The sequence below is a fragment of the Nicotiana sylvestris genome, chromosome 2, assembly GCF_000393655.2.
Source record: "Nicotiana sylvestris chromosome 2, ASM39365v2, whole genome shotgun sequence".
NCBI classification, from domain to species: Eukaryota; Viridiplantae; Streptophyta; class Magnoliopsida; order Solanales; family Solanaceae; genus Nicotiana; species Nicotiana sylvestris.
The window spans coordinates 19,248,857-19,265,935 of record NC_091058.1 but is presented as its reverse complement, the minus strand read 5'-3'; the positions used below and the strand labels follow the sequence as shown (position 1 = coordinate 19,265,935).

The following is a 17,079-nucleotide window of genomic DNA, read 5'->3' as shown; positions in this document are numbered from 1 at the left end:
CATTTTAATGAATCAGTATATCCAACATTAGGGGGAGAAAATAAGCAGCTGAAAAAGAAGATAGATTAGAATGCATTATCATTGTCTCATTTAGATCCTCGAACAAATTAATGTGAAAAAAAGGTTCAAAAGATTATTTATTTACAAAATATTGCAAATCAATTGCCAGATGCATTCATTAACCTACCAAGGGTGACTAAGTCACATATTCTAGCTGCTAATGCTCCAATTCGAGTTGATATCCCGACAGAATAATTAATTAAAGCAAATGAGTCTAAGCCATGCTTGAAACGTGGTAGACCAATCGGTTCTAAAGATAAAAATCCTCGAAGAAGAAAATGAGCAAGTGATCAAAGTGAACGTAACACAGAGGTAGTGGCTCAAGAAGAGCCCCAAGACGTAACAAATGATAAGACCTTAGGGGAGGTCCAGGTACCTAAAAATAATAAAAATGAAGAAATATCAATAAGTTACGTCTCAACCGGGAAAATATGGAACCGAAATAAATTGTTATCCATAACATTTTTGCTTATAATGTTGCTGTTGAAATAATGCAACAAGATGAGGATCTTGAACCAAAATTTGTCAATGAATGTAGACAGAAAAATGATTGGCCAAAATGGAAAGACACTATCCAGGCAGAGTTAACTTCACTTGGAAAACGTGAAGTCTTCGAACCCATAGTTCGAACACCTGAAGGCATAAAGCCAGTAGGGTATAAATGGGTATTTGTGCGAAAACAAAATGATAAAAATGAAGTCGTTAGATATAAAGCACGACTTCTGGCACAAGGGTTTTCCCAAAGGCCTGAAATTGATTATATGGAGACATATTCTCCTGTAGTGGATGCTATCACCTTCAGGTATCTCATAAATATGGCAGTACAAGAAAAACTTGATATGCATCTAATGGATGTTGTTACAGCCTATTTGTATGGATCATTAGGCAACAAAATTTTTATGAAAGTACCTGAGGGATTTAAAGTGCCAGAAGCATATAAAAATTTTCGAGAAACTTGTTCAATAAAGCTTCAGAAATCTTTATACGGATTGAAACAATTAGGACGTATATGGTACAATCGCCTGAGTGAATACCTGTTGAAAGAATGGTACAAGAATGATCCAATTTATCCCTGTGTCTTTATAAAAAAGTCTAGATCTGAATTTGTTATAATCGCCGTGTATGTTGATGATTTAAATATCATTGGAACTCCTGGGGAGCTTCCAAAAACAGTAGACTGTTTGAAGAAAGAATTTGAAATGAAAGATCTTGGAAAGACAAAATTTTGTCTTGGTCTACAAATTGAGTATATGAAAGATGGAATATTTGTCCATCAATCGACATACACCGAAAAGATTTTAAAGCGATTCTATATGGATAAAGCACATCCATTGAGTACCCCGATGGTTGTGAGATCACTTGATATAAAGAAAGATCCATTCCGACCTCATAAAAATGATGAAGAGCTTTTTGGTGCCGAAGTACCATATCTTAGTGCAATTGGGGCATTAATGTATCTTGCCAATAATTCCCGACCAGATATAGCTTTCTCAGTAAGCTTATTGACAAGATTTAGTACTTCGCCAACACAAAGACACTGGAATGGTATTAAACATATATTCAGATACCTCCAAGGGACCATTGATATGGGTTTATTTTATTCAAATGAATCCAAGTCATCATTGATTGGTTATGCAGATGCAGGATATTTGTCTGATCCACACAAAGGTCGATCTCAGACAGGCTATTTATTTACAAGTGGAGGTACAACCATATCATGGCGTTCGACAAAACAAACTATGGTTGCTACTTCTTCAAATCATGCAGAGATAATAGCCATTCACGAAGCAAGTCGAGAATGCGTTTGGTTAAGATCTATAACTCAACACATTCAGCAAACATGTGGTCTTTCTTCGAAAGAGAATATTCCAACAATATTGTATGAAGACAATGCTGCATGCATAGCTCAATTGAAAGGAGGATATATCAAAGGAGATAGAACAAAACACATTTCACCGAAATTCTTTTTCACTCATGATCTTCAGAAGAATGGTGAAATAGATGTACAACAAGTTCGTTCAAGTGATAATTTGGCTGATCTGTTCACTAAGGCATTACCAACCTCAATATTTGAAAAGCTGATATATAAGATTGGAATGCGTCGTCTTCGAGACATTAAGTGATTTTTCATCAGGGGAGTAACTACACGCTGCACTCTTTTCCTTAACCAAGGTTTTGTCCCACTGGGTTTTCCTGGTAAGGTTTTTAATGAGGCAGCAAGCAATGCATATTATAAATAACTATGTATATCCCAATATTTTTTTTTTTGTAAGTTTTTAATGAGGCACATTATCTTACATGGACATCCAAGAGGGAGTGTTATGAATAGTTTGTACATTGGATACTACTTTGGATACTACATTGGATACTACATTGGATGCTACATTGGATGCCCATGTTGTGAATAACTTAAAGATTAAATTTCCTATTTTATGTCCATCATCTTTACTTTTTATGCCTATAAAAGGCCATGTAATTGCAATGAAAAATTACACCAAAGTGAAAGAAGAAAACACTTCTCCATTCTCTATATCTCTTCTTGTTTACATTTTACTGCATTGCTTTTATTTTATAACAAGAAAAGAGTTTTTCCATTATAAGATCGAAGCAACCAAATTAAAGCTGATGTAACTAAACCAACCAGTGGAGTAATTAAATACGAAATGACACCAATATCTACTTACACATGGCAATTATGATTAATGCAATTATAAATGACTAAAGTTATCGAATTGCTGGCAATTACGCCCCAAATGGGATAACAATCGCCAAGTCTTAGCAAAATGTGCAAAAGGCTTCGTAAGTGATGCATGCCATGGGAGCCAAAAATGGTCACACTTACGTTGTAAATGGTAGTACCATTTAGGCATTTATGACCCCTTAAATCCCAAACTAGGCACATGTCGTGATGGGTTTTCAATGTCTTAGCCTTATGTTTTGATGATCTAACAAACTTACTGTCAAGAACCAGATAGGAAACCTGACATACTTGGTATACATTGCTAATCAACGGACTCCAGCTAGAACTCCAGCTAATGTGAACTGCTACAACTGTAGAAGACAGAGAACCAACATAGGGACCTGATCCCTTGTGTGTCCCTGATAGCAGTACGAAAGTTAACCGTGTTCAGCTGGAAAGTGACTGCCACAGAAACAGTGCAACACAGTTCTGCAGTCACTTGTCCTTTGACCAACCAAGTGCTTATATCATTCAAGTGATGTCATCAAAGGTGTATTAACAAGAGTATTACAACAAAACATCATTTGAACAATTGAGAATTCACTACAAGCATTCAAGCCTTCTGAGATAGCGAATTTAATTCTCAAGAGCCTCAAGAACAAAGTTAAACGCTACTACGGACCAGTTCCAAAACCTAGTATTTTGTTGTACTTAGTTGAGTTGTAACTTTGTCATTGTTCTTCATTGTAATTCCTAAATTGCTTAGATAGAAATGTTGCTTAGGAACCCCTTTATAAAATCATAAACCCTTTGTGTTTGTGTCGTGACTAGAGTTAGTCATGAGTTGAAGTCTTTGTAATAGGTGTATTGCAAAGTGGATTGTAATAGGCGTATTACGAGTTAGTGAGGGATTACGAGTTTAATTCCTAGATTGCATAGGTTGTAATGTAAAATTTGCTCATAGTGAAGTTGAAATCCTACCAGTGTAGGTCGTGGTTTTTTATCCTCTTGAGCAGGGATTTTTCCACGTAAAATTCTTTGTCTTATTTACTTATTGTTTTATTAGTATTCTCAGTAGAAACTCATAGAGGACCTGATACTCTATAGTTTGGTGGACTCATATAAATTATCAATTGGTACAAAAACAGGTTCCTCCTATCAGGCTAACACCTAGGAAGGATTCTTATGGCTGCTCCACCAAATTTTGAAGAAGGTCAATCTACATACAGACCACCCAGGTTCAATGGGCAATACTATGAGTGGTGGAAGACAAGAATGTATGATTTTATCATGGATGAAGATTCTGAGTTGTGGGATGTCATATGTAATGGTCCTTATATGCCAACAAAGAAAATCGGAGATCTTTCATTGACGATGCCAAAGACCAGAAAAGAATACAATGACGCAGATAGGAAAGTTGTGGAGAAATTTTCGTGCCAAGAAAATTTTGGTGTGTGGAATAGGACTTGATGAATACAATAGGATCTCATCTTGTTAAACTGGCAAGGAGATATGGGAAGCTTTGCAAACAATACATGAGGGAACCACTCAAGTAAAGCAATCTAAGATTGATATGCTCACCACTGAGTATGAACTCTTCAGGATCAAAGACGATGAATCTATTCAAGATATGCACATAAGATTCACTTCCATTATAAATGAGCTATACTTACTTGGTGAAATCATTCCCAGGAACAAGCTTGTGAGGAAGATCCTTAGTATTCTGCCAAGTTCATGGGAGAGTAAGGTGAATGCCATTACTGAAGCAAAGGACCTGTAGGAGCTGACCATAGACGAGCAGGTTGGAAATCTGAAAACCTACTAGATGAAGAGGAAGATAGACAGTGAAAGAAGAGAACCAAAAAAGGAATAGAACCCGGTACTCAAAGATGAAAGCAATGAATCAAGTAAGAAGGACAGTGACATGGCTTACTTAACCAAGAAGTTTCAGAAGATGGTCAAAATAAATTGACGAATACTGAAAATGGGCAACTCCAGTAGACCAACGAATTATGACCTTTGTCACAAATGTGTAAAGCCAGGCACTTCATCAAAGGTTGTCCTCTCATGAAGAAAGAACACTCCAAATACAATCCTAATAAAGCAGCAAAGAGGAACATGGTTCCTGACAAGCACTTCAAAAGGAAGAGATCTGCTGACAATGTGGTGAAACAGGATCTTGTAGCGTGGGGAGACTCGTCTAGTGAGTCTGAAGAAGAAACTGATGCAAGTGACAGTTCCATGATGGTGGTTCAAAGTGAAGAAAATGAATATGATTCAATATTTGCTTTGATGGCCCAATTAGATAATGACGAAGATGATGACAACAGTGAGGTAAACTTCAGGGATGTTCAGAGAAATCTGAAATCCTACTCCCCTAAAAAATCATGCTTTTAGCTAGTGTATTGACTGATACCTATCATAGTCTTGTGAAGGATAAAGATGTCTTGACCTTAGAGCTAGGAGAAGCTGAACAAACTAGAGATGATCTGGTAGTGCGTGTAGTTGATCTGAAGGAAACTATAAGTGATTTGGAGAAAGAAAAAAATGTTTTAACTGAAAAAATTGCTAACATAGAACATGAAAGAGATGGCTTAGTAGTTGTATATGTTGACTATAAGGAAACCATTGAGAATTTTAGTAAAGAAAAAGAGGCCTTAGTGAAGAGAGTGACTGAAATTGAGGAGAGCGATGATCTCTTGATAATGATTGCAGACCTGAGGGAAACTATAGAGGGGCTAGGAACTGAGTCTAGACTTGGAAATTCTAGAAAAGGAAAAGAGGTAGCCAGTGAGGCACACATTATGCTTGAAAACGAGTTGAAGGCTGTGAAAATTAGCATGTGTGTTGAAACAAAGAAAAACAAGCATCTCCAAACTGAACTGGAAAGAGTAAAAAATGATCTTGAAAAGTCCTTCAAGTGGACCTGGTCCTCGGAAGCTATCACTGCCATGTATGTTAATAATGGTGAAAACAAGCAGGGAATAGGGTTTCAAAAAGAGAAAATCCCTTACAACCCCCATAGCAAGCATGTTACTGTACTGGATAACTGATGTGTACCCACTGTGGGAACAATGGCCATTTCAAGGAAAACTTCCAAGCCAGGGTCCAGTCTATTTAGAAAAACAAAGTGTTTGCTGAAAATATAACTACTAAAAAGGGACCTGTCATGCCCCCGTTTTTCCTCGAGGAATCCGGGTTTCGACATTTTGTGACAACTCCTTTCCTTTTGGAATTGGGTAAGAGATTTAAAGAGTCGCCACTTAACGGATTAAGGTGCGTTAGGGCACCTAAAGCAAATAGCTCATGAAATCAGTTTGCATCACCAGAGATTGGGTAAGGGCTCAAAATTACCTTGAGAGGAAGGTGTTAGGCACCCCTCGAGGTCCACAACGGTGGGTCCCAGCCAAACTCAGTTTAAGCGAATTAGTCTTTAAGGAAATAATGCAGTTTAAACAAATAGAGATTATTTTAAAACGGGAATTAAAGTGGACCTAAGTTTATTAGCCTATAGGATCACATCCATGCAATACTCGATAACCTTCCCCAAATTGAGGTGTTACGCGTAGCATTAGCGCACAAGTCATCATCTTCTTTACTACCCAATTACCCTCCTGTCATGACCCTGGTTCGCCCTCCGTGAACTATCGTGATGGCACCTAGTCTCTATGATTAGGTAAGCGTAACAATGCGGAAAAAACCAATTTGCAGAAGAAATAATAAAACGAAATAGTGAAGCAAAACAGTGTTTAAAAGTGTTGCTCGACATACACAATATCAACTTTTGAAATCTAACTATATTTCCCAAAATCCGGAATCTCATGATCACAAGCCTTTGAATGTCTATAAATATCTAACTCCAAAATATCTATCCAAAGGAAAAAGGAAAATACAGAAGGGCTAATACTAAAAAGGGGGAGTAGAAAGGGACTCTTCGATCTTCGGATGTGGCATATATACCTCGGAGTCTCTATAAGCGCCTCGTCTCAAGCGTGATGAGTCTAAGTGGAGGTACCTGGATCTACACATGAAAAACATGTACAGAAAGGGCATGAGTATACCACAGCGGTACTTAGTAAGTGTCAAGCCTAACCTCGGTTAGGTAGTGATAAGGAAGGTCAGGGCCCTACTGAGATTAAATGAAATATAAGGTGCGACAGTATAAGATAAAGCAGTATAGTTGGAAGATAATACTAAGAATCAATACAGGATAATAAAGATAACAATAACTAAAACAGAAACAGAAACAATCACCAGGAATACCACTCTTCTCAAAGATAATAACCGGGGATCTCTCAGTATCCCGAGAATCTCTTAGTACCCTCAATACATGCCAGGGATCTCTTAGTATCCCGAGGATCTCTTGGTATCCTCAATATAAGCTAGGGATCTCTTGGTATCCTTAATATACGTGCTAGGGATCTCTCGGTATCCCGCACCTCAACTCAAATCATAAATACGTGCAGGGGACCTCTCGGGATGTTGTCCCGTAGTCCCAAAGTATAATATACAGCAACAACATAAGGAATACTCAACTAAATAAATTAAACATGCTTTTCTAAGCTAACAGCAGATTTAAATTTCAAGTAGAGTAAGCAAGAAAGGAAAACACAACTAAATCTACTTAAGTGAAAATAGGATTTTCAACAACTAGCACAAGTATACACTCATCACCTCACGTACAAGTCATTTCAATTACCACAATACCAAATCCTAAGGGGAATGTCGGCCCCCCCCCCACAAGGTTAGACAAGCCACTTACCTCGAACCGGCTCAAAATCAACCTGAAATCACGCTCTTGCCACCAGTACTCGACTCCAAATGGCCCAAATCTATCCAATTCAATTGCATAATGTAAATAACACTTCAAGTAACTGATTCCACAAAGAAATTCTAAGCTAATACGCGAAATTAAGAAAAATGACCAAAATGCCCCTCAGGCCCACGTCTCGGAATCAGGTGAAATTTACATTTTCAGAATTCTCATACTTTCACGAGTCTATACATAACAAGAAAACTGAAATCAGAGTTCAATTGACCCCTCAAATACCCATGTTAAAGTCTCTTAATCTCAAGCCCTAATTACCCATTTTCCCAAATTTTTTACCACTAATTAGGTCTTTAATCACATATAAACTAGTTATGAAGTCAAAAATGTTACCTCCAAGTGATTCCCCTTTGGTTTCCTCAAAATTCACCCTCAAAAGCTTCAATCCCGTTCAAAAATAGTGGAAAAATAAAGAAGGGTCGCGGATAGGCTATTTGAATACTGCCCAGATATTCCTTCTTCGCGAATGCGGAAGGCCCCTCATGTTCGCGAAGCAAAAATTCACTTGGGTCCAGATTTCTTCATCGCGAATGCGATGCCCAGGTCGCGAACGCGATGCAAAACTTCCTCCTCCTATGCAAACGCGGGAGCACCATTGCGAACGCGTAGGTATAAGTGTCCCAAAATTCTCTGAAACTCCCAATAATTCCCCCCAGCAACTCACAATAGCATAAACAAACATGGGGAAACAGTTAATAGGGGATCGGGGCATAAATTCTTAAAATGACCGGCCAGGTCGTTACACCTCCCCTTTTTAATTATTACCTAAGCGTTCTAATAACATCCAGTACGTACCTTATGCGTGCACTACCAGTCCCTTACCTCTGGAACTAGAGGTGTTTAAGACCTCTATTTAAGGAGGTTCTAGACTCACCTATGTTGTTTAAAAAGAGAAAACTAAACGACAAACAAAAGTCAAGTAGGACGGTCACATAAGGAGCAATTAAGTGGGATCATGTTAACCTCCACAAAAAGACAAACAAATGCACGTTGTTCAAACAAGAAATTTTAAATGATTTTAGGATCCTATAGGCAGGATATCTAAATGAGCACAAACAGAATATACAACAGTTTTATTAAAACGAGCAGACGAGTACCTATCAGTTTGCCTACTGATTTTGTTAATACTCTGAATCTGGCCATATTTCAAACAAGCAATCACAGTTTTTGGACCCAGAATTTTAATTAACCTACAGGCTTGCGTAAGTAATAGTCGGGCAGAACCTTATAGACATGGTATCTAAGTTTTAAACTAGTTACTGATTTTAACAGGCAGATTTTATCTTTAAATCCTATAGGCATGCTTTTTAAGTACAAAATGGGTTACAAACATTATTCCATATAGGCATGATATCTAAGTATTAAGACTGATTTTATACAATCCCTATAGGCATGATATCTAGGTGAGTAAAGGCGTTAACAAGTTGCCAAGCCAGTCAATAAAGAATATCCTAGAAACATGATCTCTAATGCATACAAGGAGATTTTGGAAATATGTTTCTTTGATGTAGAATTGATAAATGACCTAGAAGCAGGATTTCTAGGATGCAAAGTGTGAAAATTCAGGATTACAAGTAATAAGATAAGTCTTATAAGCATGGTTTCTAATGGCATGCACATAACGAATCACCACAACAACCTATAGGCATGATTTCTACCCGAATTTAATAAAAGATATATATAAAGATCCCTCCCCAGCTTTTACTAATAACCCCATATCTGTTTTTACAAGGATTATTACATTATTATAGACCAATACAATGAAAAATCATTATACTGGAAACCAGTGTCAACCTGGAAACCAGCCCTTCAAGCAAGCAAGTTTGATGTCCACAGGTAGTTCACAATACACAAAATGGGCTTCTGGTGTGTCAAAGTTCCCAAGGGCCTCAGGGACTCTGGGCAATTCTCACACCAGAACCTTTTCAACGAAACTGTTTTGTAAAGAATTTGGAAGGCCAACCCCAGTGTGTCAGAGTTCGGAGGAGTCTCATGGACCCTAGGCAGTGCTCACACTGGGGGTGGCAGGACCCTAGATATCTAAGAGTAAGAGTTTAAAAATAGTATACAAAGGTAGGGGATGGTTTTATGAAAAAAATAGTTTATTTTCAGAAGTTTTAAACAAGTTGCAAACAGAACAGAACCATATTTCAGCAGATTAATTCAGATATATTTACCAGTAGTTAAACAATCACAACAAAATAGGAATACTGGAATCATAGACAGAATAGAGTCATAATTGAGTCAAACAAGGTTTCACATTGCCGGAGTTGATTTAGTCTATTAAGTATTACTAGGTGGAATCATATGAACATGTATTTAGCAGAGAGAAACATGCTGAAGTCAAATGACTAATCAGACAGCCATACAGAAAAGGTAGCAGGAATTTAAAGCACATTATTCTTGAAAGAAGTGTACAGAAACCATGAATTGATCAGGAACATGCTAAGGTAAATTATCAGCACATAAAAACAGGACAAGAATCGGGGCATTCTAGTTGAGAAACAAGTAAACAAGTGTTATGGATAAAATAGGAATGTGCTCAAGTATAATAACTATACTAACATATAAGATAGGGCAAGTTAACAGGAATAAGTCATGCTGATTAAGAGAGCAATAAACAGGAAAACATGGGGCAAACAGAAACATGTTGAAGTTTAACTACATAGAATATAGAATGATAATAGAAATGGAGGCATACCAGTTAAGGAGATAGCAAGCGGGAAGGTAAAGGCAAATCGAATCTAAGAGTCTAGCCTTGGCTTTCAGCCGGCTAGATAGTGCAGCAAATAGAAGTAACAGAAAGAACTATGGTTGTGAGTGTGTGAGTAAGAGTAAGAGTTTATGTGTGTAGGTGTTTCTGTAACTTTCCGTGTGTGTTCTTGTGTTTTAAAAATCAGAATGGGGCGGTTTATATAGCATTTAGCAGAGTAAAACAAACAAGGCAAAGAAAATTAAGAGTTCACAAATAAGGTATGCAAAACAAATTAACCAGTTAATTAAGGCTAAACTCAATCAATTAACACAGCAGGATCCGGGAAAAACCCCTTAAATTAGAGAGAATCAATTAACAACCAAGTTTGAGGTTTAATAAGGTAACCAAATAAATCAAAGACCATGTATGGGCCGGTTAAAACAATCAAATCCCAAAAATCAGGCTAGTAACCTAATTAAGGCAAGTAGTACCAATTATAAGTCACAAATAAGAAAAAATAAGTAAAATCGCAGAGAAATACCAATTTCAACAGAAAATATAATTTCGAACCCTAATTAGGCAAATAATATCAGTTAATCTCTGTTAATTGACAAGGCCAAAGAATAACGGGCAAATATCAAGAAAAACAGTGAAGTGATTAGGAACCCTAGGGATTAGAACATAGATATGAAAACTAGTCGAGCAAACACAGAGAACCAGAGTTAAAACACTCAAACTCTTTAGAAAAATGTTGCAGAAACGTAAAGATGAAACCCTAACTTTAGAGAAAAGCTAAAATCGGTTAATAACAAGAAAAACAAAAGATTTTTAAAGAGAAATATCAGATAAACTCAAAATCATGTCAGATCTATAGATATCTGAACAGACTCGAGTAGAAAGTGACTAGGGTTTTAAAAAATGACAGAGGTGAGAAAAAATCCAGTTTTGAACCAGAGGTTTAAGCCATAAACATGAAGATAACAGTACTCACAAATATAGAGATGAACACAGACAGGTTCATTGAGAAAATGAAAGGTTTGGACCGAGTCTTGTTCGAGTCTCCTTGATATTCCATCAAACAATAATGAAATCGAACAACCAGTAGAGGTAGGAGGCTGGATGGGGCCTAAGATCGATGGGAAACCCTATGGATTGAAGGGTTCAGGTGACAATGGCTAGGGTTAGGGGAGATTTTGAGAGATAATCGAAGAGGTAAGGGAAACAGGAGCAGCGGGTTATGGGAAGAGAGTAGGGTTTGGGGTTAATTAAAAAGGAAATAACATCCTAGACCATTGATCTCTAAGATCAACGACCAGGATTTGATTTGGGGTTGGGCGGGTCAATAAGAAGTTGGGCTATGGTTTATCGATCAGGGTTATTTAATTGGGCTAGGGTAGTATTTTGGGCCAGGTGTGAAATTAAACCAAATTAAAAGAGGCTATTTGTTAAATACCCAATTAATTGATAAAATGATTTGTAAAAAATAGTTAATAAATGATAAAAATAATTTTTATGCATAAAAATGATTTAAAATAATTATTTAATATTATAAAAATACAAAATATAATTTTTCGTGTAAATAATGTAATTATGCATATATGGGCTATTATTGCAAAGTTATTGGAATTATAGCTTAAAGATACAAATATAATTATGCATAAAACTATTAAAGCTTAATTTAAATATAAATGATAAAAAATCAAGTAATAAATCATCCTAAAATTATTTGTGATGCAATTAGTAATTATTTGGATAATAAAATGCTAGAATAAATTAATTAAAATCCTTTTAGAATTACAGAAAATTATGGAAAAATACTGGTTGATGCTCATGCACTATTTTGAAAGTATATATGTATTTTAAGAATATATGAGAGGAAAATTGGGTATCAACAGGACCAGGTGCCAGCCATAAAAAACGCATGTTACCTGCATGGACTAAGAGAACTCTTATTCATCCTCTTGCATACTACAAGGGACCCAAACTTATTTGGGTTCCTAAAACTAACTCTTGATTTCCTCGTGCAGGAAACAGTGAAAGGAAGCAGTCAGCAATGATTCATGGATAGTGGATGTTCAAAGCACATGACTTGGAACACCATGGACTTTCTTTCACAAAAAGCCCTGCAAGGAGGGAGTATACCCTTTGGCAATGGGAAAAAGGGGTACATTCTCGGAGTTGGAAAAGTTGGGAAATCACTCACTCACTCAATTGAGAATGTGTACTATGTCAATGGTCTTAAGTACAGTCTCTTGAGTGTTTCTCAGATTTGCGATAAAGGAAACAAGGTGGAGTTTTTGTCCAAGATATGCACAGTCACTAATCTGGTAACTGGTAAAGTGGTACTTATGGCCAAGAGATATAAGAATATCTATATTGCTAATTTCGAGTCTATAAAAAGTGGTGATCTGAGTTGTCTGAAAGATGTTCATGATGATGTTGAACTCTGGCACAGAAGACTGGGGCACGCAAGCTTCTCTCTTCTGAATAAACTAATTCAGAAGGACCCGGTCCGTGGTCTTCCCATGTCAAAGTTCAAAGTACAGAAAGTCTGTGATGCATGTGCTAGAGGGAAGCATGTGAAGTCCTCATTTAGGTCTAAAAAAGATGTCAGCACCTCAAAGCCACTCGATCTTCTTCATATGGATTTGTGTGGCCCTATGAGAGTGCAAAGTAGGGGAGGAAAAAGATACATCTTTGTGATAGTGGATGACTACTCCAGATTCACATGGACTCTGTTTCTTAGAACAAAAGATGAAACCTTTGAGGTATTTATGGCCTTTGTGAAGAAAATCCAGGTGAAGATGGAGTCAAGAGTAACATGTATTAGATTAGATCATGGAACAGAATTTGACAATGCCAAATTTGATGAGTTCTGTAATGAAAATGGAATTACCCACAACTTCTCAGCCCCAAGAGCACCCCAGTAAAATGGAGTTGTGGAAAGGAAGAATAGAATTCTTGAGGAAATGGCAAGAACAATGTTGATCGACAGTGGGATTGCAAAGAACTTCTGGGCTAAAGCTGTCAACACTACCTGCTACTTGATTAATAGGTGTATGATTAGATATCTCATGAACAAAACCCCCTATGAGTTGCTGAATGGAAGGAAACCCAAGCTGACTCACCTAAGAACATTTGGGTGCAAATGTTATGTTCTCAACAATGGAAAGGATCAGCTTGGTAAATTTGATTCCAAGACTGATTAAGGAATCTTTTTGGGGTTATTCTTCTCAAAGCAAAGCTTACAAGATATACAACAATCGGACTCAATGTGTTGAGGAAAGCGTTCACGTAATGTTTGACGAGTCATATCCCTCCTATGAGAAAATCAACAAGGATGATCAAGATGGGGAGACCTTACTGGTTCCAGGTGAAGTCATCAACATGACAAATGGAAAGACAGACATGATGAGTCAAGTAAAGGAGCCAAGTGGAGATGATGCAGCTTCTTCCTCAAGGGAACCAGGTACCTCAATTACAACCACTAAAGCTGAAGAAAGAGTGGTTGATGCGGTGCAAGGTACTCCACAAGTAGCTGAGAGAAGAACACAAGGGAACCAGTTAGATATACCCATCTCCTCTACAAATGATCCTCAAATACCCAACTGGAAACACAAAATCTCTCATCCTCTTGACAACATAATTACCCCTCTAGATTCTGGAGTGCAAACCAGATCAAAAGCCAGAAATTCACTTGCCTTCTCAGCCTTTCTTTCCCAAATAGAACCCAAAAACATCAAGGAAGCCTTAAAGGATGCAGACTGGATTACAGCCATGCAAGATGAGTTGCATCAGTTCGAAAGGAACAATGTATGACACCTGGTACCTAGACCCTCAGATCGAACCATTATAGAAACCAGGTGGGTATTTAGGAATAAGATTGATGAACATGAAAACACTACAAGGAACAAGGCTAGGCTAGTGGTTCAAGGCTACAATCAGGAGGAAGAAATTGATTATGATGAGACGTTTGCTCTGGTTGCTCGCATGGAAGCTATTAGAATCCTAATCGCTTTTGCATATCATATGGAATTCACTCTATTCCAAATGGATGTCAAAAGTGCATTTCTGAATAGACTTCTTAAGGAAGAAGTCTATATAAAGAAACTCCAGGGCTTGAATGTCATGAACACCCTGAATATGTATTTAAACTGGACAAAGCATTGTATGGGTTGAAGCAGGCTCCTCGAGCTTGATATGAAAGGTTGTCAAAGTTCCTCTTAGAAAATAGTTTTACAAGAGGAAAAATTGACAACACCTTGTTCCTGAAGAAACGGGGAAGGAACCTGCTCATTATTCAGGTATATGTTGATGATATCATTTTTGGGGCAACAGCTGATTCACTGTGTGAAGAATTTGCAAAACTCATGGGAAGTGAGTTTGAAATGAGCATGATGGGGGAGCTGAATTTCTTCTTGGGTCTTCAAGTGAAGCAGTCCACAAAGGGTACATTTATTTGTTAGTAGAAATACATCAAGGAGCTCTTGAAGAGGTTTGATATGGAATCATCAAAAGTGATAGACACTCCCATTACAATGGCTACTCGACTGGACATAAATGAGTCTAGATCTCTTGTGAATCAAATCATGTATAGAGGCATTATTGGGTCTTTTCTCTACCTCACTGCCAGCAGACCTGATATTGTCTTCAGTGTAGCACTATGTGAAAGGTTTCAGTCAAATCCCAAGGAATCTCATCTGAAGGCTGTCAAAAGAATTTTGAGATATCTTAAGGGAACACAGGACCTGGTCCTATACTACCCCTCAGGTGACAATTTTAATCTTATTAGGTATGTTGATGCTGACTATGCAGGTTATCTTGTGGACAGGAAAAGTACTTCTGGAATGACTCACTTTCTAGGATCATGTCTCATCTCTTGGGGCACAAGGAAGCAAAACTCAGTGGCTCTTTCAACAACTAAAGTAAAATATGTAGTTGTAGCTTCCTGTTGTGCTCAGCTTCTATGGATCAAACAATAATTGGAGGATTTTAGAGTATTTATTGATTGTGTGCCTCTTCTATGTGACAATTCCAGTGCACTCAACATTGCTAAGAATCCAGTTCAACACAAAGAACCAAGCACATTGATGTGAGACATCATTTTCTGAGGGACAGTATGGAGAAAGGGCTTATATGTATGAAGTTCTGCAGTGCAGAAGACCAAATTATAGATATTTTCACCAAAGCATTGAGTAGGGAACATTTTGAAATAAATAGGGTGAAGCTGGGGCTATTAAAGCCTAATTTAGAACCTGATTCCCATCAGTTGGCTATGAAAAACACCTTCAAGTAAAATTAGCTAAAGTGTTTTCTGGCCAAGTCTAACTCACTTCAATACCGTTGCAGGTAAACACGCATGATGATTAAAGAAGTTGTAGATGCATTGCATGGGTGGTGAAAGAGGATTGAAATTTTTAAAGACATGTCAAGAACCTGGTTCTTGTACCAAAGGTTAGTAGTCATGTGCATTCTTTAATACACATCTTGAAAAGGTATAAATATCAACTGCCATGTCATCCACCTTTTCAATCTCTGCAATCACGTCTTTTCGTTTCAAATCCTTTCCATCTTCCTCTGAAATGTTGCAACTCCCCAAGCACTACCACCGTTTCAGAACTGGTTCCTATCTTTCTCCTCATAATTATCTTCTCTCATTAAAACCCTCTCTTCTCTTCACTGATCATACCCCCTCATTAGACTTTCTCCAAAGATTCTCAACTCTATCTCTTCAATAGCTGACAATCTCTCCAAAATCCCTTCTTCTAATCCGACACTGACCCAGAGAAAACCCTTGAGTCTTTTGTCCCCGATGAATCCTCTGTCACCATCCCAGTCTTAACCACTGAAACCACCTCTAACCTAGATTTCCCTTTACCCTACAGTTTTAAGGCAACTATCTCATAAACCCCAAAAATTGATGATCCTTCATCTCTATCTTCTGAGATTCTCATAGACCAAGGAAAAAGTGGAGAACATGGTAAAGGTCCTAAGGTTTCAGTATTTAAATAATTGAAAGACAGTTACAAAAAAAGAAAACAAAGAGACAAGTGAGTTTCAGGAAAATAAAGAAATCATAAATAAGCAGTTAAATCCAAATAGAGGGGAAAGGGTAGACGGGATAAAGCATGCTTAGGCTAATTCACAAAATAAGTTTGTTATGGTAAGAGCCTAAAATATCCCCAGAAGAGTCGCCATGCTATCGCGCCCCCTTTTTCCTCGCGGAGTCCGGGTTTCGACATTCATTGGGAACAACTTGTTTCCTTTTGGGAATTGGGTGTTTGAAGAGTCACCACCTAACGGATTAAGGTGTGTTAGGGCACCTAGAGCTATTAACTCATGTAACTAGTTTGCATTACCAGAGATCGGGGTAAGGGATCGAAATAACCTTGAGGGAAAGGTGTTAGGCACCCATCGCGGTCCACAACGCTGGATCCTGACCGAACTTAAACTATGTGAATTAGTCAATTAAAAGTAAGCAGCCTTAGCACATATTTACAAATAAAGGTAGTTTTCACAGTCTAAATACGTATGTGATCACGGAAATTTAGATAATGAAAGTAAAAGTAGTTTGCACAGCTATATATGTAAAGAAAAAGGAAGTTTAGATAATTAAAACACATATAGGAATTGGGAAAGCGAAGTCCTAAGTTGATTAGCCTACAGGATCAATCTATGCAATGCCCGGTAATCCTTCTCAACTAGAGGGGCTACACGTGACATTAGTGTGCATGTCATCATATCCTTTTCCTACCCATTACCCTTCCCTTAACGGTTATATAAGCGAATTTGATTAACGACCCCTTAAGCGTATTG

The 17,079-nt window shown here is 37.6% G+C and overlaps 3 protein-coding genes across 3 annotated transcripts; all 3 read left to right on the top strand.

Moving 5' to 3' along the window:
- Positions 1–3,925: 3,925 nt before the first annotated feature.
- On the top strand, positions 3,926–4,520 carry LOC138883222 (uncharacterized). Its single transcript, XM_070163892.1, has 2 exons — positions 3,926–4,156; positions 4,248–4,520. The coding sequence occupies exons 1-2, from the start codon at positions 3,926–3,928 to the stop codon at positions 4,518–4,520; spliced, it is 504 nt and encodes a 167-aa protein (XP_070019993.1).
- Positions 4,521–4,768: 248 nt separating this feature from the next.
- Positions 4,769–5,793, top strand: LOC138883219 (uncharacterized). The gene is made up of 2 exons (XM_070163889.1): positions 4,769–5,074; positions 5,176–5,793. The coding sequence occupies exons 1-2, from the start codon at positions 4,769–4,771 to the stop codon at positions 5,791–5,793; spliced, it is 924 nt and encodes a 307-aa protein (XP_070019990.1).
- Positions 5,794–14,801: 9,008 nt separating this feature from the next.
- On the top strand, positions 14,802–15,245 carry LOC138883211 (secreted RxLR effector protein 161-like). Its single transcript, XM_070163881.1, has one exon. The coding sequence runs from the start codon at positions 14,802–14,804 to the stop codon at positions 15,243–15,245; it is 444 nt and encodes a 147-aa protein (XP_070019982.1).
- Positions 15,246–17,079: the final 1,834 nt, after the last annotated feature.